This window comes from Dama dama, chromosome 33 (assembly GCF_033118175.1).
Source record: "Dama dama isolate Ldn47 chromosome 33, ASM3311817v1, whole genome shotgun sequence".
NCBI lineage: Eukaryota > Metazoa > Chordata > Mammalia > Artiodactyla > Cervidae > Dama > Dama dama.
The window spans coordinates 21,737,206-21,758,720 of NC_083713.1; the positions used below are offsets into that span (position 1 = coordinate 21,737,206).

Consider the following 21,515-nt stretch of genomic DNA (forward strand, 5'->3'; position numbering starts at 1 on the left):
TAGGAAGGCGGTGTGCCTCTGAAAGTCCTCCGGCAGGGAATAACGAGGGGCCCCAAGGAATTGTCACCACGCAATACATCTTAGCCACTACTTCATTTAGAACATAAAACATGGGAGCAAGCTTTGCAGTTTATCTTAAAAATGAAAGTCTGCCCTCGCTTTTAGGATATTTTAAATCCTATTTGGAAATGACCATCCTTATGTATGCTGCCGCTGCTGTTTAGTCTAAGTTGTGTCAACTGTTTGCGACCCATGGATTATAGCCCGCCAAGCTCTTCTTCTGTCCACAGGATTTCCCAGGCAAGAATACTGGAATGGGTTGCCATTCCTTCGCCAGGGTATCCGCGACCCAGAGATCGAACCCACATCTGCTTGACAGGCAGAATCTTTACCAATGAGCCACCTGGGGAGCCCTATCCCCATGTATAACTAAAAATAATTTTCAGATGTTTGGAATTTTGCACACTTTAAGTAAAGCTTAAAGCAGGCTCACTGCTGCTGCTTTTCTTAGCATCACCGAGGTAGGTAATATCTCCCATTCCAGAACCAGACTTTCGCTGAAGTCCTAGTTTGGGTAAGAGTATTCGCCTGGAAATATAGTGAATTGATAGTTAGATGGCCAGATGGATATGATAGTATACAAGTAGTGGGTTTAAGACCGCGGTGATGGGATAGTAAAATCTATTGTGTATATTGTCAAGTTTTTATACTAAAATGTCGAAGGTGAGCATATACGACTCAAAAGCTCATATACGGCTTTTGTGTCAGACTTGGTCATATCCCTGATGCATATTAACTGTGTGAGATTAAAACAGAATGCCCAAGATTCAAATTACCTCATTTTCTCGTCTGTGGAATGTGGATAATGACATCTTGCAGAGTTGGTAAGAAAAGCAACAGCAGGAAATTTACCAGCACCTCAGTTCAGTTCAGTTGCTCAGTTGCGTCTGACTCTACGCGACCCCATGGACAGCAGTACGGCAGGTTTCCCTGTCCATCACCAACTCCCAGAGCTTACTCAAATTCATGTCCATTGAATCGGTGATGCCATCCAACCATCTCATCCTCTGTCATCCCCTTTTCCTCCCACCTTCAATCATTCCCAGCATCAGGGTCTTTTAAAATCAGTCAGTTCTTCACATCAGGTGGCCAAAATATTGGAGTTTCAGCTTCAGCATCAGTCCTTCCAATGAATATTCAGGACTGATTTCCTTTAGGATGGACTGATTGGATCTCCTTGCAGTCCAAGGACTCTCAAGAGTCTTCTCTAACACCACAGTTCAAAAGCATCAATTCTTCAGCGCTCAGCTTTCTTTATAGTCCAATTCTCACATCCATACATGACCACTGGAAAAACCAAAGCTTTGACTAGATGGAGCTTTGTTGGCAAAGTAATGTCTCTGCTTTTTAATATGCTGTCTAGGTTGATAGTAACTTTTCTTCCAAGGAGCAAGTGTCTTTTAATTTCCTGGCTGCAGTCACCATCTGCAGTGATTTGGGAGCCCAAGAAAATAAAGTCTGTCTCTGTTTCCATTGTTTCCCCATCTATTTGCCATGAAGTAATGGGACCAGATGCTGTGGTCTTCGTTTTTTGAATGTTGAGTTTTAAGCCAACTTTTTCACTCTCCTCTTCACTTTCATCAAGAGGCTCTTTAGTTCTTTGCTTTCTGCCATAAGGGTGGTGTCATCTGCATATCTGAGGTTACTGATATTTCTCCCAGCAATCTTGATTCCAGCTTGTGCTTCATCCAGTCCAGCATTTCTCATAATGTACTCTGCATATAAGTTAAATAAGCAGGGTGACAATATACAGTCTTGACATACTCCTTTCCCGATTTGGAACCATCTGTTGTTTTATGTCCAGTTCTGTTGCTTCTTGACCTGCATACAGATTTCTCAAGAGACAGGTCAGGTGGTCTGGTATTCCCATCTCTTTCAGAATTTTCCACCGTTCGTCGTGATCCACACAGTCAAAGGCTTTGGCGTAGTCAACAAAGCAGATGTTTTTCTGGAACTTTCTCGCTTTTTCGATGATCCAACAGATACCTGCAATTTGATCTCTGGTTTCTCTGCCCTTTCTAAATCCAGATTGAACATCTGGAAGTTCTCGGTTCACGTACTGTTGAAGCCTGGCTTGGAGAATTTTCAGCACTACTTTGCTAGCGTGTGAGATGAGTGCAATTGTGCAGTAGTTTGAGCATTCTTTAGCATTGCCTTTCTTTGGGATTGGAATGAAAACTGACTTTTTCCAGTCCTGTGGCCACTACTGAGTTTTCCAAATTTGCTGGCATATTGAGGGCAGCACTTTCACAGCCCTCAAATCAAGGGCGACCCCAAGTGGGGAAGGAAGGAAAATGCAAACCTGTATCCGGTCCCAAATCGCTAGTCGGCTCTGAGGAAAGGCTTTTAACCAGAGGGGAGCAGTGGCACCTGTTTCCTAGTGTGTGGCTTAGCCTGAAACCTCTTAATCTATGACTCTGACCTTAAGAAGGCGCTTCAAGGAAACCCCAGAAACAAGAGTGCTTCTCCCGATGCGCACCAATTCTCTAGAAATCTGAGGAGAAGCCTTTCACGCCCAATCGTGTATCCCTGATTACAATCTCCCACCGTAGTCTTTTTATTTCGTCTTTTGCCAGTTTCAAAAAAAAAAAAAGTGAACTTTACTATCGAACCCTGAGGAAACTGGCTGCAAATATGAGGGCTTGGAAAGGAGATGCGGTGCAAAAGTACAGTGTTGCCTTAGCGGCTAAGGACAGTCAGTGAAAGCACGGGGTACCACAGGGGTGCAGCCAGAAGTCAATTGACAAAAATTCCAAGGGCTGGACTCGCCGCAGGAGAAAGGGGCGGTGCTACGCTTCACCCTGCCCATGGCCCTTTGTGACGTAGGACAATGCCCGCCTGCCACGCGTCGGAAAAGGGCTACAGCGGCTGCCACCCCCTGCGACTGACACGCTTGAGGGAACGCAGTGATCATCTGGGGGTGAATCCAGGAATCATGCATTTCTTATTTAGGTTAATCCTTTTCTTTTACGTGTGGGGCATTTTTACTGCTCAGGGACAAAAGGCAGAGGAGAGCACAGAGGAAGTGAAAATAGAAGTTTTGCATCGTCCAGAAAATTGTTCTAAGACAAGCAAAAAGGGAGACCTGCTAAATGCCCATTACGACGGCTTCTTGGCTAAAGACGGCTCGAAATTCTACTGCAGGTAGGATATGATGAGAACAACTCCCGAGTCCAGATGAGGCACTAAATAACTTCCCTCCACCAACCAGAAGCTTAATTTGTTGGGTTGTTTGAGGCTCATTTTGAACAGTAAGAGTTAAGCCTTTCTGAACTTTCTAGGGGGAAAATAGGATTTGATACAGTATTTCCCTATTATATGGAATATTACTTTTTAAATTACTGAAAATATTACCCCAAGAACTTATTAAAAATACACTACATCTATACGCTCTCCTCGCCACCGGCTATAGAAGTCAGTCAAGGTACTGTTTGTAAGAATGTTCACACTTCCTTTGCTGTGGGTTGGAATCTCCTTACAGAGGATTATGTAGAATAGTCTATCTGGCCTTCAGAAGCACAATATTTACTGACTGGAGGCCGCTTTTCACTACTAGAAGCCCCTACAATGACTTGCTCCAGTTTCGGACCCTGTGTCTTTCTGCCCTGCCCCCTCATCCCACCACTACTTACTCTGATTTAATTGATGTTTTATTACTCAGAGATAGAATGTCTTTTCTCCTTCTGTGCTATTACCCTATAAAAATACAATTGGGGAAAGTTAATTCTTTCCATTTAGAAGAAAATAGGGAAATTTAATAAGAAGAAAAGATACAAATTTTAATCGTGGTTCAAATGACTTTTTGAGGCTAAACCTGGACCATCAATTTTTTTTAGAATAAACACAGAATGGTTAAATAAGTCATTTGGACAAACTATGCAGTTAGGGGCAGGAGACCCATTAAAAAGTTAACTGTTGAGTCATTTTTGTAAAGATGACAAGAAAAAAGAAAATGAGATGACTCCAAATGACTAGCTTTGGGCAAATCAAACCTCTGTCTGGCTATTATGAGGGAAGTTTGAGCCAAACACCCCACTATGGGATTCAGAATGAGTTCTAATATAGGAAAAGACATGGTTAGAGAGGTTTCCAGTTTTACATTGGAACTAAATACTCAGCTGTATTTTAAAGTTTGATTTTATTTTCCTTGAAATCAACTCACCGAGGTGCTGTTTTTAATTACAGCCGGACACAAAATGAAGGCCACCCCAAATGGTTTGTTCTTGGTGTTGGACAAGTCATAAAAGGCCTAGACATTGGGATGATGGATATGTGTCCTGGAGAGAAGCGAAAATTGATTATACCGCCTTCATTTGCATATGGAAAGGAAGGCTATGGTAAGGTAAAAATATGGTAAAAATAAATCATAGACTTCTGGGTAAATAGTCAAAAAAATCGAAAGCAGACTCTCAAAGTTACTATGAGTAACTCATAGTTACAACTAGGTTCACAGCAGCATTATTCAAAATAGCCAAAAACTGAAAATAACCCAAATGTATATTGACATGAGAATGGATAAACAAAATGTGGTATATACATTCAGTGGAATATTATTCAGCCTTAAAAGGAAAGAAATTTTGATATATGCTACAACATGGATGAACCTTGAATACATTATGCTAAGTGAAATAAGCCAAACACAAAACCAATACCGTATGATCCCACTTATATAAAGTACCTAGAACAGTCAAATTCATAGAGCCAGGATGACCAAGCTGGTTGCCGGAGCCAGGGGAGAGAGGGTGGAATATAGGCAACTGTTATTTAATAGGTGTAGAGTTTCAGTTCTGTGAGATGAAATAGTTCGAGAGACTGGTTACAATGTCGATATACATACCACCACTGAACAAACTCTATACTTACAATGGTTACAATGGTAAATTTTATTTTAATTGTATTTTCCCACAATTAAAATTTTTGAATTACTAAAAAAATAAAAAACATAGAGAAAATATTTTTAGAACATAAGAGTCCAATAAACTTTAGCTGTATGGAATCCAGTCCAGCCCAGTTCTCTCTTTTTACATATCGAGATATTAAGCCATTGTTGCAATACAAGTCTCTGGCCAGAGTTTGTTACTCCACATAGTGGCAATATTCATAATTACAGTGTATATTTTATAAAGTCTACCTTAGTTGCTTAAGTATAAGTTATTTTATTAATTATTATATAAATGTCTATAGAAAATACTTTTTTAAGGAGTACCAAAGTCAAATTCATAAAACTCAGGAAACTGGAACATATGATTTTGAAGTAAAAGGACAGCATTGGAACATTGTAGAAAGAACATCTAAAACATAACAAACTATTAGTCACTACTATCCAAATTCAGGAGAAGCCTTGAAATGTAGAAAAATGAACAGCTTCTTTCAATATATTACTATTTTAAAAATACTTGAGTAAGCTATGAGAACCTAGGTTAAGCAGATAAATGAGGAAAATGTTTGCAGCATGTATAAACATGTATGATGACCTGTCCTAGAAATGGGCAACTTCATAAACAAGTGGCCCACTCACCAAAAAATACAAATGAGTGGGTAAAGATGTGATATGGATACACACACACACACACACACACACACACACACACACACTGGAATATTTCTCAGCCATAAAGAGGAAAGAAATCTTGCCATGTGCAACAACATGGATGGACCTAGAAGGTATTATGCTAACTGAAAATAAACCAGACAGACAAAGGCATGTATTAATTTTTCCAAAATTAAATTTTTAAAAATCACTAAAGTGGGGTTTCCCAGGTGGCTCAGATGGTAAAGAGTCTGCCTGCAGTGCAGGAGACCTGGGTTCTATGCCTGGGTTGGGAAGATCCCCTAGGGAAGGAAATGGCAACCCACTCCAGTATTCTTGCCTGAAGAATTCCATGGACAGAGGAGCCTGGTGGGCTACAGTCCATGGGTCATGAACAGTCAGATACAACTGAGCAACTACCAAACACAAAAGTGGAGAATAGAAAAAAAATTTTAAGGGGGGGAAATGGCAGAGAGCTGGTTTCTAGCATTCTCAGTTGAGTCCTTGCTTCCTTTTACTGTGTGAAAACTATAAGGACTTTTTTTTGACTGTTCCCTGTGGTTTGCAGGAATCTTAGCTCCTGGACGAGGGATCAAACCCTGTACTCTCTGCAGTAGAAACGCAGAATCTTAACCACTGGACCACCAGAGAATTCCCTAAGGAAAGAATTTTTACCACCTCATTTTATTTTGAGTCCTTCTTAACCCCAGCTATTTGAAATATTTAGTATACAATTAAAGTAATCAAGGGTTTCTACAATGAAATATTGTCTCTACACCCCAATATTTCATTGAAATGGCAAGCCCTTTTTAAGGCTGTTGTTTTACTCATTAGAAGAGCTGGTTTCCTTGCCTATTCTTTCCAGCAGGAGCAAGGTTCACAGCCCCCAGATTGGACTGGAGGGACATTAGTGATACAAATCAAACTCAGTCAGATTTAAAACTCCTAAAGAGACAGTCCAGATAACTACATCTTCACTTTCAAAGTTTTTTGCTAATCATTTGGTTCCATCAAAATAACTCCCACAAAACCATAATTAAGGTATCCTATTTTTAGTTGTAAAGGAGCCTAGGAGAGAGAGAATTGAAGATAAGTTAAATTGAATGTAATCTTGTCCTAAAAATGCTGTCATGGACTGAGCCCAATTCTAAAGTAATACAGGCAGAGTTCGCCTTTCAGCCTCCTTAAATCTCATTTTCAGAGTTTCTCTTGCTCTCTTGTAGACAAGAGAGCATTCTGCCTGCTACAAGAGCACCCACATCTCTTGTCAACTGGTGCTCATACTAGGTCCTGTTACCACATGGCAAATGATTACTAATTTTATGCTTATTGTAAACTAATTTATGCTTAGATATGAATGATTACCCAAGCAGCCTAAGCTATTAATAAGCTAGACCCTTGTGGCAAAAATGTATAATAAATTGGACATGGAGAAGTTAGTTCATATTCAGTTTGAGGTGTCTTCAATAAATATAATGACCCCATGGACTGTAGCCCACCAGGCTCCTCCATCCATGGAATTTTCTAAGCAAGAGTACTGGAGTGGGTTGCCATTTCCTTCTCCAGGGGATCTTCCCAACCAGGGAATTGAACCCAGGACTCCCACATTTCAGGCAGATACTTTACCATCTGAGCCACCAGGGAATCTCCATGAATCTCACTAGTATAATAATATCACCAACACCTCTGTCTTACATGTAAGGAAACTGAAGCCCAACAAAAGTGTGTTCTTTGGAATGTAGCTAACTGCTAGTTTACCTGTATTATTTATAATAACTTACTAATAGCTTGAATTCAATTATTTTAAAAGCTGCTGTGTAGACCATAAGCAACTGCTTAACACACAATATCTTGACTGAATAAGCTTTTCTAAATAAATTGTCATTAAGACCTAACATAAGCTGTAACTTTATTTTAGGTAGTCCTTGAAGAAGTCTTTTCTTCTGCGCAATATTCTTGCCTAATGTCACAGAGCACCTCTGCATGTCTTGAAATGCATGTGATTTGTTAGTGCTTTAACTAACAGTACATGTGGTATGTATAGATTCTTTATATTAATTCCTAAGTCTTTTGATCTGCTTCTCTAAATACAAGTAATTCTATAGTAAATGCATGTTTTTCTCTTCTTTATACTATCATTTTTTAGTAAGATAAAACTAACTGGCAGTTTATTCTATGTGTATTGAATTTTGGGGAAACTTCAACTTGTAATAGTTTTCCTTAAGAATCTTGAATTTGTTTTTAATTATTGTCAGGAAAAGTTATTTTTCTGTCATAAAGAGATCTTAATGAGACAGAATGGGGATGGATCTTGTAAAATTATCATTGACTCAATCTTTTACTCTAAAGTTAGGTAATGTATGTTGGTTGGGTTGGTCACATTAGTCATGTGATATATGGGTAGATTTTTCTGTGTCCTGGTTTGGAGATGACTGATCTACTTCCTTTGGCTGTAACTTTCAAGCTTTTTTCTTTGAATTATATAAAATTTTAGCAAGAATCCTCCACTTTTTCATTAAAAAATTAGTTTCCATCAAAGAACAAACTTAGCCATTTTTTAAATAAGTGATAGACACCATTCATTCAACAAATATTTGAGTAACTATAATGTAGTGGTGACAAAAGCTCACTGCAGGTCATTTTTATGAATGGTCATCTGAAGTAGCCCATAGTTCGCTAAAATCATCTGTGACATCACTTAATTGGCTAACTTTATTAAAGGGAACTATTTAACTTAATACTTATAAGAGTTTTTTTGTGATTAGAAATTTCTTCATGAAATTGTTACTGGTTTGTTCTGTTATTGCAGTATTTTTTGTCTATATGACAAGTCTGACAAACAAGTATATTAATACATATATTTTATTCATACTTCCAAATAACTGAACAAAATCATTTTCTAAAAGATACTAATCTTTGAAATATTTCTGGCTGTGAATTTCTCTGCACTAGCCCTTTCTTGTATGATGCTGGAGTATATTATTAAAAATTATATGATTTATATTTATTTAAATTTAATCAGAAAATAATGGTCCCCTAAGTCTTTAGAACTTACTTGTTTTGAAAACATATGAGAAAAGTGTTCCTAAGAAATAGTTAGAAAGCAATTCTTATAAATGTGAAATAATACAATCATAATGCTGTCATGGCTATTTGTGAATATATATTTGACCATTATCTTCATGTAAGTTAAACTGTTAAAATTCATACCTTTAGCAGAAGGCAAGATTCCACCTGATGCAACATTGATTTTTGAGATTGAACTTTATGCTGTGACCAAAGGACCACGAAGCGTTGAAACATTTAAACAGATAGACATGGACAATGACAGGCAACTTTCTAAAACTGAGGTAATTCAAACAGATTTCATATGTACAATCTAAATTTTTATTACCGTTTAAATACATCTGTGTTAAAGCTATTATGTTTACTTCTATCTAGCATGGGCTAATTAATTTGCTTTTATAGAGCTAATTACAAAAATATTAAATTCTAAGAAGAAAATGTGCTTTTTTAATATAAAAGTTGAAATGGAGTCAACCTGTTTAATTACTTTTCTCCCTGCAAGAGGGTCATTAAAATACCAAACTAATCTCTACACAGGCATCATGACTTTAAAAATAGTCATGTGACCCAGCAATCCCATTCCTGGACATAGATACAGACAAAACTATAATTTGAAAAACTAACAGGTACCCCTGTTCATTGCAGCACTAGTTACAACATCCAAGACACAGAAGCACCCTAAATGTCCACTGACAGATAAATGGATAAAGATGTGGTGTACATACATACACACATACACACACACATACATACACATACGTACATACATACACACATACACATACATACATACAATGGAATATTACTTAGCCATAAAAAAGAATGAAATAATGCCATTTGCAGCAACATAAGTGGACATAGAGATTATCATACTAAATGAACTTTAAGACAAATGATATCACTTACAAATGGAATCTAAAAAAATGATACAAAATAGAAACAGACTCACAGACATAGAAAACAAATTATGGTTACCAAAGGGGAAAGGAAGAGGGAAAGGATAAATTGGGAATTTGGGATTAACAGATACACACTACTATATATAAAATAAACAAAGACCTATTGTATAGCATGTGTGTGCCTGCATGCTCAGTTGCTCAGTCATGTCTGACTCTTTGTGACCCCATGGACTGACTGTAGCCCACCAGGCTCCTCTGTCCATGGAATTCTCCAGGCAAGTACAGTGGAACAGGTTGCCATTAACATTCAGATATTAATCTCTGAGTATGTACCATTAACCATCTCTAACCTCAGGGGAAGCTAATTTGAAGATCTGTTTCTCTTCAGAAAATTGCTTCAAAGGTTGAAAAAAATAAAACCTCAAATAGCCTTTTAAATTTTTGTATCACGTATAATAAGTAGTCTGAGATATGTTTCTTGAAAGCTTTCTCAAAGTTTCTGGAAATTTATTGTGGTATCTTGTTTATTAAAGAAATATTATTTTGGCCCTCTAGATAAGTCATTACCTGCAAAAGGAATTTGAAAAAGATGAGAAGCCACGTGACAAGTCATATCAGACTGCAGTTTTAGAGGATTTTTTTAAGAAGAACGACCATGATGGTGATGGCTTCATTTCTTCTAAGGAATACAATGTCTATCAACATGATGAACTATAGCATATTTTTATTTCTAAATTTTCTTAGCTATTTACTGTACTTTATATATAAAACAAAGTCACTTTTCTCTGCATTGTATTTTCTATTTTTCCCTCATGAATATATTTTGGTCCTTCAATACATGTAATATTGGAATAATAAATGTGAGGCTTTTTTGCAACATTTAACTTTCAAATAGGCATGATTGTGTTTCCTATTGCTTTATTCTGTTAACATGAATTGCAGTACCATGAAATCGACCTCTGTATCCTATTAGGCAATTTTTTCCCCTTCAAGTTATAGGAAGACACTTATGTCATAATCTGTAAGTTCTTCCCAACTCTAACCATCACAGCATGTATAGATATGTAAATACCCAATTTTTAATATTTAAAGTACCCCATATTTTAAACATATTTAATAGAAACCCAAGAATTAACATTTCACTTGTTTTATACATTTCATAGCATTACAGACAGTAAGATATAAAAATCTACCAGACTTCCCTGGTAGACCAGTGGTTAAAACTCTGAGCTTCCACTACAGGGGAAATGGGTTCACATTTCACATGGCACAGCCAAAAATAAAGTCATATGACTGAGAAATCTTCCTTTAGTGTGCATGTAGAAAAGTATTAGTTGTAATAATATGTCCCACAGAGAGCCTCAACACAGTGTCCGTACTTTATGGTGCAAGCTTCTGGCCTTGGGTATCTGTTCCAGTGGCTAATGTTTCAGAGAGACTTGATGAGACCAAAGGCTTTGTGCCTCTGTCTTAGAGCATGCGTCCTAAAGTCCGTGCTGCTCTGACTTGCGCATGCCCTCAGACATCATTATGAATGTGCTACACCTCTTCCTTCTTGTAGGCCTTTATATCTACCATCCCTAACTTTTTGTCTTGATAGTTTTTAATTGATGCTATGGCATTTCTTAAGTCTCCCTTTCTCTGGGTATTTCTATCCTATGTCATTTCATTTCACAGTGTTCTTAGTATTAACCATGAGCAAACAGTACAAATGTATGCCATCAAATTTCTGATAGATGTGTAGAACTTATTTTACACATGAGGATACATGAGGATATAAAGTGCCATGGCAATTTTGTGTCATCGTCAAATCATTTTGGTCCAACATGTTGAGAATAAGAGGTAAGAGATGCTGTAGAAGATCATGCTGGTACCCAAGAAAGGACACATATTTATTGGATCAGGTCAGATTTGCCTACGGTATATATAGAAAATCATGTGTGTATGTGTGTTAGTCGCTCAGTTGTGTCCAACTCTTTGTGACCCCATAAGGTGGAGCCCACCAGGCTCCCCTGTCCATGGAATTCTCCAGGCAAGAATACTGGAGTGGGTTTCCATTTTCTTCTCCAGGGGATCTTCCTGACCCAGGGATCAAACCCAAGTGTCTGCATTGCAGGCAGACTCTTTACCATCTGAGACACCAGTGAAGCCCATGGAAAAGTGTGCTTAGGTAGTAAATAGCTCTATTTAAAACAAGTAAGTTTAAAACAGTTTTTTCCATTTTATGAAACTTACTGTTTCCAAACCATTGTTTATTGATTATCTTTTAACCTCTTTATATATACTGCTAGAAATCCTATAATTTAAAAGTATAAGGGGACTTTCCTAGCCATTCAGTGGTTAGAATTTTGCCTTCCAATGGAGAGTGTGGGGGTTCAATCCTTGGTTGAGGACCTAAGATCTCACGTGCTTCTTAGTCAAAAAACCAAAACATAAAACAGCAACAATATTGTAACAAATTCAATATAGACTTTAAAAATATTCCACATCAAAAAAAAAAAAAAAAAAGCATAAGGGCAACACAAATCTCACTAGGTTAGTGAATATCACATATGTGTAGCACAGAGCTAGACACTTCATAAAATAAAAACATTTACTCTCTTTTCCTGTCTCCCAATATTTCTTCATTCCCATAACCCAGTTTTATACCTCCTCCTCACTTAACTCAGTCTTCAACTTTCATCGCTTTACTTTCCTCAGAAAAACCTGCTCAGTAGTAAACTTAAGTTGATAACACAATATTATACTTTGGTTTAGAAACTGTCCCCATGTCTATATCCATATAAAAGAAGTCACTAGAGCCCTTTTTGATCAGTATACTCATATTTGCACTTGAATTATATACTCTGCAAAACAAAAATGTCATGAAAGCTATACTGGAAATTATCCTGATACTGTTTCTAATTCTCACCTTTCTATCCCATTGTTTTCATACCAAGTACTTTTAAACTTATGTTTTAAAAAATCATAGATGATGTCATATGAATATGGAAATTTACTTGAAAACTATTCATGTTTAAATAAATAAAATTTTAACCCTTCTACATACATACAGTAAACAAGTAAATATTTCATATTTACACAATTGCCTAACACCTTCATTGGCATATGCCTAGTACTGACTGCTGTATTATATACTTTGAGTTCTGGAATTTTAACAGTACTTCTGTAATTATTTTAATAATGCAAGTAAGTGCATGTGCAAGTCACTCAGTTGTGTCCGACTCTTTGCGACCCCAAGGACTATACAGTCCATGAAATTCTCCAGGCCAGAATACTGGAGTGGGTAACCTTTCCCTTCTCCAGGGGATCTTCCCAACTCAGGGATCAAACCCAGATCTCCCTCATTGCAGGTGGATTCTTTACCAGCTGAGCCAATTATTTAGGTTTGTATATGAAAAAATTTCACGTCTTACAGAGTAGATGAAAAAGGTCTCTGAGAACAAAGTATGTTAAATGTTTCAAACACTTTCAAATAAGAGAAGTAAATGTGTCCCAGCTGCCTTAACTTTAAAATGACAGTACTGAGTTCTTATAAAGACAAAGCTGGTGCGCACATATATACCCACATCATGGAATGGCAGCCCATTACTACGATCAGTCACACTTAACTATGTACACAAAACCCCACACTGAGCTCGGTGTGCTTTTAATTTGATACCACAATTAAACATTTAGGATTACATTAAATTATTAACACATTTTTCTCATTTTACCAGACCTAGGGAAATAGTTAAAGCATCAAAAGGTTGCCACTTGTGCATTCCTGTCATCCTCAAATATTGAATTAAAAGTCAATTAAAAATAAAACATATCTCGAAAGTTTGTATGTAAAATGGTAGACTAAGTTCCAAGGTAGATTCAACTGGCAGATTTTATAAAGGAATGTCTATATTCTGAATTTTAAATATAAGCCTTTCTGATATAAACAATATTATTAATCTTCATGACAATTTCTGAGGTAGACACTATTATCATCTCCATGTTATAAATGGGAAAAATGATGCCCAGACAAATTAATTTCTCATTCCTCTCCCTCTTTAATTTGCTACAATTCATCAAAGTGAACCAAGATAATTTTGGAAAGGTGTGTGGCACAGTTGCACCCAAAACACCAGCAAGGTACATTTGTTTTCCATTTTATTTCATTCTCTTGTGCCAAATATCAAAACAAGGAACTGCATGAAGTCGCACGTACTTCTGCCCATCAACAGAGCACTGAAAACACCCATAAACAGTCTCCCTTTTAAAGTTCCCCATTCCACAGAGTATGCAAGGTCCTTTTGGAATGTTGTGATTAAGTAAGTTAACACGGATGTGAGTACCTTCTTTGAGTGAAATATCACTCATGCTGAGAGGTTTGTCATAATAGTCAGAAAAAAGATCATCTAAGTAAAGCTGTGAACGAGAAATGGCATCCATCACTCTTCTATCTAAAAGGATAAAAACAGACATGTGTTAAAAGTTAAATAAAAAAATGTATAGCCAGACTGCATTTATAACTATGTGTAAATCTAAACAATCAGTCATGAAATTTGGCTTTTAAATTTAAATTCTTAAAGACAAGATTAATAAAGAGAACCTCAAGTGTTAATCTGAGAAGGAACAAAATCTTCAATGGACATACTTCTCTCAAATAGTAGATTTCTCAATCTGTAGAGCAGTGCAAATGTTGCCGTTTCCTCCCTTTCAAATCCTCCTTTTGACACTGAAGTGACACAAAGGTCTATAAAAAAAATTTTTAGAAGATGTTAAGTTATAACCTGAACAACTCATATTTTATTGGGAGTTTTAATTGTGGTTGAATTCTGGCACATGCCATTCATTTTATTTTTTAAGTTAAATTTCACATATTTTTAGAAAAGGTAGCATTTACATGGTACAAAATTCAAAGAGTACAAAAAGAGGATACAATGATAAATAAGTCTCTTCACTGACCCCAGTTTCAGCTTTATACCCCAGGGGTAACTACTGTTGTGTGTACTTATAGAAAATCTCCATGTATTTCACAGGCATAAAGGCTATGTAAATATGTATGTAAGTACGTACATATATAATATTTTAGGTTGCAAGATTAATAAATATACATCTCTTTAAAATATCATAGAGATTATTCCCTGTCAGTAGTATCTTTAGTGCTAATTCTTAACAGCTTCACAGTATTCTGTGTGGATGTACCTTATTTAACCAGAGGGTACAGGTTTTTACAATTATACTGATCATTAGAAGTATAAACTGATAGAATTGATACATCCATCAGAATTTAAAATTACATATATTTTAGTCTTATTTAGACTTCTAGCAATTTATCCTACAGATATACGTACACACATGTGAAATTTATACTTAGGAACAGACTGCTATAGCATTGTCAGGTTTTGAAGGATTCTTCCTACTATATCACTGTCATTATTGGCAATCAATTTAAACCAAAAAGCTGCTGAAAAACACGTGTCATTCCAATTCTTTGCAAGCATTACTTATTAGCATATTAGCATGTCTGGGGTCATAAACAGAGCAAGTATGTTTTTATCTGCTTCTATTGGGTCCGTGCTGCATTTCTTATTAACTCTAACGGTGCTTTCATTTTCTGATGATTTACCTCTATGTTAAACATCTGTATTAAAGGATATTTTCATAGTTGCAGCCAACATGGTAATCTAGGAATTAATAAGCAGGTAATGAAATAGGTGTTCCAAAAGATTCAGTGCAATTTTAAACTTCAATACAGTGTGCTTGGATACCCTACTATGCTGCTGCAGAAGTAGAATTGCTACAAACTTGCAAAACATCATTTGAAAGTTTACTTGAATTTCTTCTAAACTCTTTTAGTTTTGTAAATCTTAGACATTAAGATTTTTAATTTTTTGTTTCAGTCCCTCCATCTTAAGGTTATTTCCCATCTTCTACTATTACAAACTATCTTTATACAAGTCATTTCACATATGTGTAAGTATATGTGTAGGATAAATTCCTAAAAGTTTAAATAAGACTAAAATATATGTAATTTTAAATTCTGATGGACATTATCAGTTGTATCAGTTTATACTCAATGATCAATATAATTGTAAAAACCTATACCCTTTAGTGTCCCAAACAAAATTTACTTAACATGTTTTGTTTTGTTTAACTCATTCTCTCTTACAACAGAACTGCAAAAACAAAAACAGGTCTAAAAATGTTTATAAAAATGTTTATATGGACTTATGGTTGCCAGGGGAGGGGTGGGGAAGAACAGGAGGAAGGATAGTTAAGACAGTCTGGGATGGACATGTATACTCTGCTATATTTAGAACGAATTAGCAACAAGATCCTCCTGCATAGCACAGGGAACACCTGTCAATGTCATGTGACAGACAGGATGGGAGGGAAGTTTGGGGGAGAATGGATACACTCATATGTATGGCTGTGTCCTTTTGCTGTCCACCTGAAACTATCGAAACATTGTTAATCAGCTATACTCCAATACAAAATAAAAAGTTTAAAGGAAATAAAAAAACAACAAAAATGTTTATAAATGGCCATGGCTAAGGGGCTCCCTTGCCTAATCCTTGGGTTATACATAGACTTGAGCTGATTGGTCTCCTAAAATTAAAACTTGATGCAATGTAGAAATTTAAAGTGACCTGAACTGCAGTATTATATAAGATGACGGTTCTAGGGAAGTATTTGTACCTTTAAGGTTTTAGGTAGTCCAGGGTCAGGAGAGCTGGGTCTATGAAAGGAAAACCTAAAGAAAGGTTGTCTTATGCTAGCTTGGGTGCCCTGACACTTTGTGGCACCCTACTGTGTATACCTCCTCTATTTGCCATCTTCAATAACTACCTGCGCAAGTTCTAAATCACTTCAGTTGTGTTCGACTCTCTGCAACCTCATGGACTGTAGCCTGCCAGGCTCCTCCGTCCATGGTACTCTCCAGGCCAGAATACTGGAGTGGGTGGCCATGCCCACCTCCAGGGGATCTTCCTGACTCAGGGATCAAACCCATGTCTCTTAATGTCTCCTGCATTGGTGGGCAGGTTCTTTACCACTAATGCCACCTGGGAAGCCCAAAAACCTATTAGAAGGTTATTTTTTATTTTCCCATGTTAGTCAAGAAAATACTTTGCCAGTGGATTGCATTCTAGCTCTCAACTATAACTGGAAGTGGGGTGTTGGGAAGTCTACAGCTTTTCCCAAGAAACAAGGATGAGGTTATGGTAGGAAGAAGGGACTGTTGGGTCTTTCCCAGTCATTTCACCCAAGCGTAATATTGACAGTGCTGACAGATCTTCATCACTAGACACTCAGGGAGAGACAGAGACAGAGATTCTCACTATAATAATTTCAGTGTTTCACGTAAATCATTCACTCACCAAAGGCACCATCCAAGTAAACGAAGAGTTCAAAAACACTGAAAGCTATGGTTGTATGTGCTGGAAAAACAATAGCTTTGTCCCTTCCCTTGGGATTCTGTTCATCCATAAAATGAAACTATATTAAATAAATTAAACAACATTGTTAAGGAGTATAACATGTAAAGGATATATTTTTGGAGAAACAAAACATTCCCTACAATCCTACCAAAAACAAACAAACTCTTCCGCCCCTCCAAGTAAAGAACTATCCTACCTGAATTCAACTGTTTATAGCAGAGGTTCAAATAAATGGTCCAATGGGGATTCCTGATCTATATTAGGAAATACTTGTTACTTTCTCATTTACTTTGTACCCAAGTCAATGACTAGAGCTACCACAAGGGTGATGCTTTGGGTCATAGGAACCTTTTCCTTTCAACTGCAAATCCACTGCCTTTAAGGCCTACATTTGTTTTTAGCCTATTGTGTCCACTGTTCCAAAGCCCCCAGAGCTTTCAGCAGCTTTCCAAAGCAATCACCAACAATTAAGTAAATGTTTTTCATTCAGTTCATGCCCCCAAAATGATCCAATATTAAACAATTTGGTGGGCACTTAAATGTAGCCACTTCATTTGCAAAGACTTGAAAAGATTATCAATGTAGTCTATCTTTCTAATAATTCATTTTAATAAAACAAATCATCATTATGTGTCATTATTAGGCTAATGGCAATGACAAATAATGTCATAATTGAGCTAAAAATTAAACACCAATAACTTTTCAAGATTTTTTTTAAAGGACTTAACACTGAATGAAGCATGTTTGGCCATTGACAATGTTATTTTAGAAAAATCAATAAAAATATAAACTCAACTTTTAAAATTCAAGTATAAACTCTATCACTTAAAAATAAAATCGAAGAGTTCAATAAACACACTCAGTCTGTATTCTTAAAACAGCATTTAAACAGTACTCTGAGGGACTCCATTGTACACATTATTTCACAAGTATTTGTATTTTTTTATATTATTTTACATGTTTATAATTCAAATTTCCTTGGATTTCTTTCTTCATATGCTAAAACAAAGCCATTAGCGTGCAAAATCCTATATACAATTGCAGCTCTTTAATTTCAACATTTGACAAAATACACAAGGCTCTTGAATACTTAAATTCCCATTGCAGCTTTTGAGTAAGAGAAATCCAATGAGTCTAATGGTTTACCCTCATGGCTTCCCCACGAATTCCAGCGTGCACAGACAGTGAGCACTGTCGTGTGGTTCGGATGCTTTCCATGACCACACACAATATTGCCTTTCTGCTGCTCCTTGACTGACGTATCAAACTGTGGTCAAAATTAATTTTTCTAAAATCAAGAAGACAGACATTCACAAGAATCTGTATCATCTAACTATGTATAATCAAGTAAATTCTGCTTATCATGTGTTACTATTCATGATCCACCTTAATTAAAAGTAAATCAAGGCAGTCCTAATACAAATCAGAAAGTATGCTCAAAAGAAATTCAATAATCTGCCTCTCCTATTTCATTAAAACATGTGTACTAGAGGAGTCTGTTGGAGGAAATTTTTAGTGTATTTGTTGCAAGCAGATTCTTGAAGTCTTGTAATCTTATAATTTAGCAAATGTGTGCAGAGCCAAAGCGATCTTGCAGAACAATTAAATTTTGTTTAAAACAAATGATTCTGGATATCTACACTTATCCAAAGTTTGAGTATATGACTAATTTGTAGTATTTCAAATAAGTCAAACAAATTACTCTAGTAAAATATAACTGGAATATTTTAAACACTTTGTAATGAAGTTTATATAATTAAAATGTTTAAAGAAAACATGGAAATATATTATACTGACCGTGTAGTAATTTCCTTGAGTAATGTTGATACTTCCACTTCATGTTTGGTTACTACACCAAATGAAGCTTTTACTGCAATGGAATCTGATCCAGTAACATTAATCCCAACGTCATTCACAATATGGTTGCCTCGTCTTCCATAGAGTGAAACGTCTGATTCATCTTCATAATTCAGTAGCTGATAAGATGAAATACCTTTAAAAAAAGAAATCAATATTTTAAATGTCTTGAATTCATCTAATGTAAATATAGAGTAATACATTAATTTATCATTTAAAACTTGATTACCCAATTGTTGAGAATGGTACCATCTCAAATCAACATGAAAAAGAGCAATTCAATTAATTTGACAAGAGAAATAAATATCCAGAATACTTTAAACGAACTCAAATTTTCTTTCAGCCAACAGAACACTTAAGCATCAAGATCCAATGACTCGTAGAAAGAAAAACAAGTGTTTATAAGAAAAGTTTGACAAAATGTCAATTTAATTTCTAAACTAGCCTGTTAATACATTTAAGCTTACCAACCATAAGAGAAGTAAAAAATAAATGCAAATTAACTTAATCTCATTTAACTATGTGAGATAGGTAAGACTGAATAACAGCCCCATTTTATAAATGAAGAAATATATTATTATGCCATATTCTATACTGATCTGATTAAAACAACTTATAAAATAACTAAAATTAAATTATACAATAAACTTATAAAATACATTTGAAATTATTCAATCAATAAGAGATTTGATACTATACAAACATTAAGCATTGTTAACATTATTACTGCTACAGTAATAAAAGTTGCTTTCATCAATGAAAACGTGTAAATATTACCAATGTAAGTAGCACAGACAACCTACATTTAGATTACAAATAATACACGTGAATGAGTAATCACGCCCAAACAAACATTGAAACTTACCAGCTGAAATTTCTCTGTCTCCTAGAAGAATATCTTTCAGTGTAAAAGGTGTTGAGGTAAATTTATATCTAGGAAACAGAAAACATCGCTTCTTTTTGACCACCAGACTTAGAGGTTGGTATTTGTCAGCCTCACTGAGGCTTGGAACAGGAACTAATCTCCCTCCATCTCCAACTTGTTTGACAAAGCTCTTGGTAGCAGCAGCAAACATATTAATACTAAATCAAAATGTCATCCACTGCAACCCTCAGACAACAAATCCATATTTTCAAAGAAAATCAGGCCTAAAACTAAGCCTTGCCTGATTTTAAATATAATTGTACATGTGAAAAATACAAAGCATGGTCTCAGCAAGTAGCTTACCACGATACAATTCACAACACTGCCTCCCTGGTATGCTCAGGCAATGAATTATAGATTACCAGTGTAGAATAACACACTAAAAGCAAGTCAACTTGGAATTGCGTCTATAATCCTAAGATATCCACAGAAAACTAGTCATCTTCAGACATCACCAATGTCCTTGGGGAGGGTCGCAGTTGATAGTGGTTTGCCAGGTTCGAAGGAAGCAAATAGCCCTTTGGGGAGCAATACAACTTAGCCACTAACATTAGCCCTGGACACCATCTACAGTGGACCTAGTCCAAAGGGAAGTCCTTCACAAATCCATCATGCCAATATTGGCGACAGAAGAGTATTGTTTCTCTGTTATAGTCCAGTGTATTCTTGGAACATTTCATTCATTTTCCTTGTATGTTTACACAACCAAGTGATTAATATAAAAATAAATTCACAGAATATAAGGAAACAATTGCATGCAGAACTTTATAAAATACTAAATGAAACATATTTACACGTAACTGCATCAACTCTGACTTAGGGGTTTCTTATCTTAAGCTACTACATAATATCTCTTTGAAATAGAGTCCTGCTGCATTTATTTTCTTTTTGTTTCACCATTATCATCCCAGTTACTCAACATTTAATGAGAGCAATATAAAGTTTAGGCTTGTTTTTAAGGAATTTTATGGCTAAAAATAAATTTATAAGCAAATCTGAGTGCTGAAATAATGTACTGCCATAGCTACGTGGATGTTATTCTGACATAGTGGCTATGTGGTACTTAAAGTAAGATATTCATTAAAGTATATCAATGAAAAGCAATTGATACACTAACATCTATACAAGGGGGAGGTGGAGGAAGATAAAAACAGGCTTAATTCAAGCTTCAATCAGCTTGATTAGATTCCGGATAATTTTTTTCATTTGATCTCTAGTATCCAGGGCTCCAGAGTAACAAACAAAAAGTTTCTAATAATGTCGCTTCGTGTGAATAGAATTGTGCAAGGCAATCTCCAGAAACGAGAAGACACAAGGAGTCATTTCTGCACGTGGCAAGCAAAACCCCTGGAAGCCATAGGACACTTAATGTCGCTGTCTGATCCCCAACAAAGGTGGTACATCCCAGGCAAATGCCATCACAACCAACCTAGGTGTTCAGAAACAGCATTAATTAGAAGCGGTTCCACAGAAAAGCCTTCGTTTACTCCTAACTTGCCTTGCTGGGATCCGCTGGCCCAGCACTCACCAGGCGACAAAAGCCTGGAAGACAATGAAGCCCACCCTGGGTGAGAGGCGCGGGTCTCCGGGAGCATCTAAACGCTGGGCTCCAGGACAGGAGGACCCACCCGAGCCCTCAGGAGCGGATATACTGCAAGTCTTAGGCTTCGGGCCCAGGCCCGGGGAGGCCATTCTCCAGCAATTCTGCATTTGGAATTTTGAAATTATTTTCTTAACGTGACGTACCCCTCCTCTTCCCCGTC

The 21,515-nt window shown here is 36.4% G+C and overlaps 2 protein-coding genes across 3 annotated transcripts; one reads left to right on the forward strand and one right to left on the reverse strand.

Moving 5' to 3' along the window:
* Positions 1–2,888: 2,888 nt before the first annotated feature.
* Positions 2,889–10,447, forward strand: FKBP7 (FKBP prolyl isomerase 7). 2 transcript variants are annotated; one of them, XM_061135008.1, is made up of 4 exons: positions 2,889–3,204; positions 4,246–4,397; positions 8,807–8,940; positions 10,111–10,447. In XM_061135008.1, the coding sequence occupies exons 1-4, from the start codon at positions 2,891–2,893 to the stop codon at positions 10,270–10,272; spliced, it is 762 nt and encodes a 253-aa protein (XP_060990991.1). In that variant the 5' UTR covers positions 2,889–2,890; the 3' UTR covers positions 10,273–10,447. The 2 variants fall into 2 exon arrangements, with proteins under 2 accessions (XP_060990991.1, XP_060990992.1); XM_061135009.1 differs by having other exon boundaries at positions 8,810–8,940.
* Positions 10,448–13,589: 3,142 nt separating this feature from the next.
* Positions 13,590–21,252, reverse strand: PJVK (pejvakin). Its single transcript, XM_061135227.1, has 6 exons — positions 19,693–21,252; positions 18,768–18,963; positions 18,117–18,258; positions 16,911–17,028; positions 14,183–14,281; positions 13,590–13,988 (listed from the first exon to the last, which is right to left on the reverse strand). Exons 1-6 carry the CDS (start codon positions 19,901–19,903, stop codon positions 13,696–13,698), a joined length of 1,059 nt encoding a protein of 352 aa, XP_060991210.1. The 5' UTR covers positions 19,904–21,252; the 3' UTR covers positions 13,590–13,695.
* Positions 21,253–21,515: the final 263 nt, after the last annotated feature.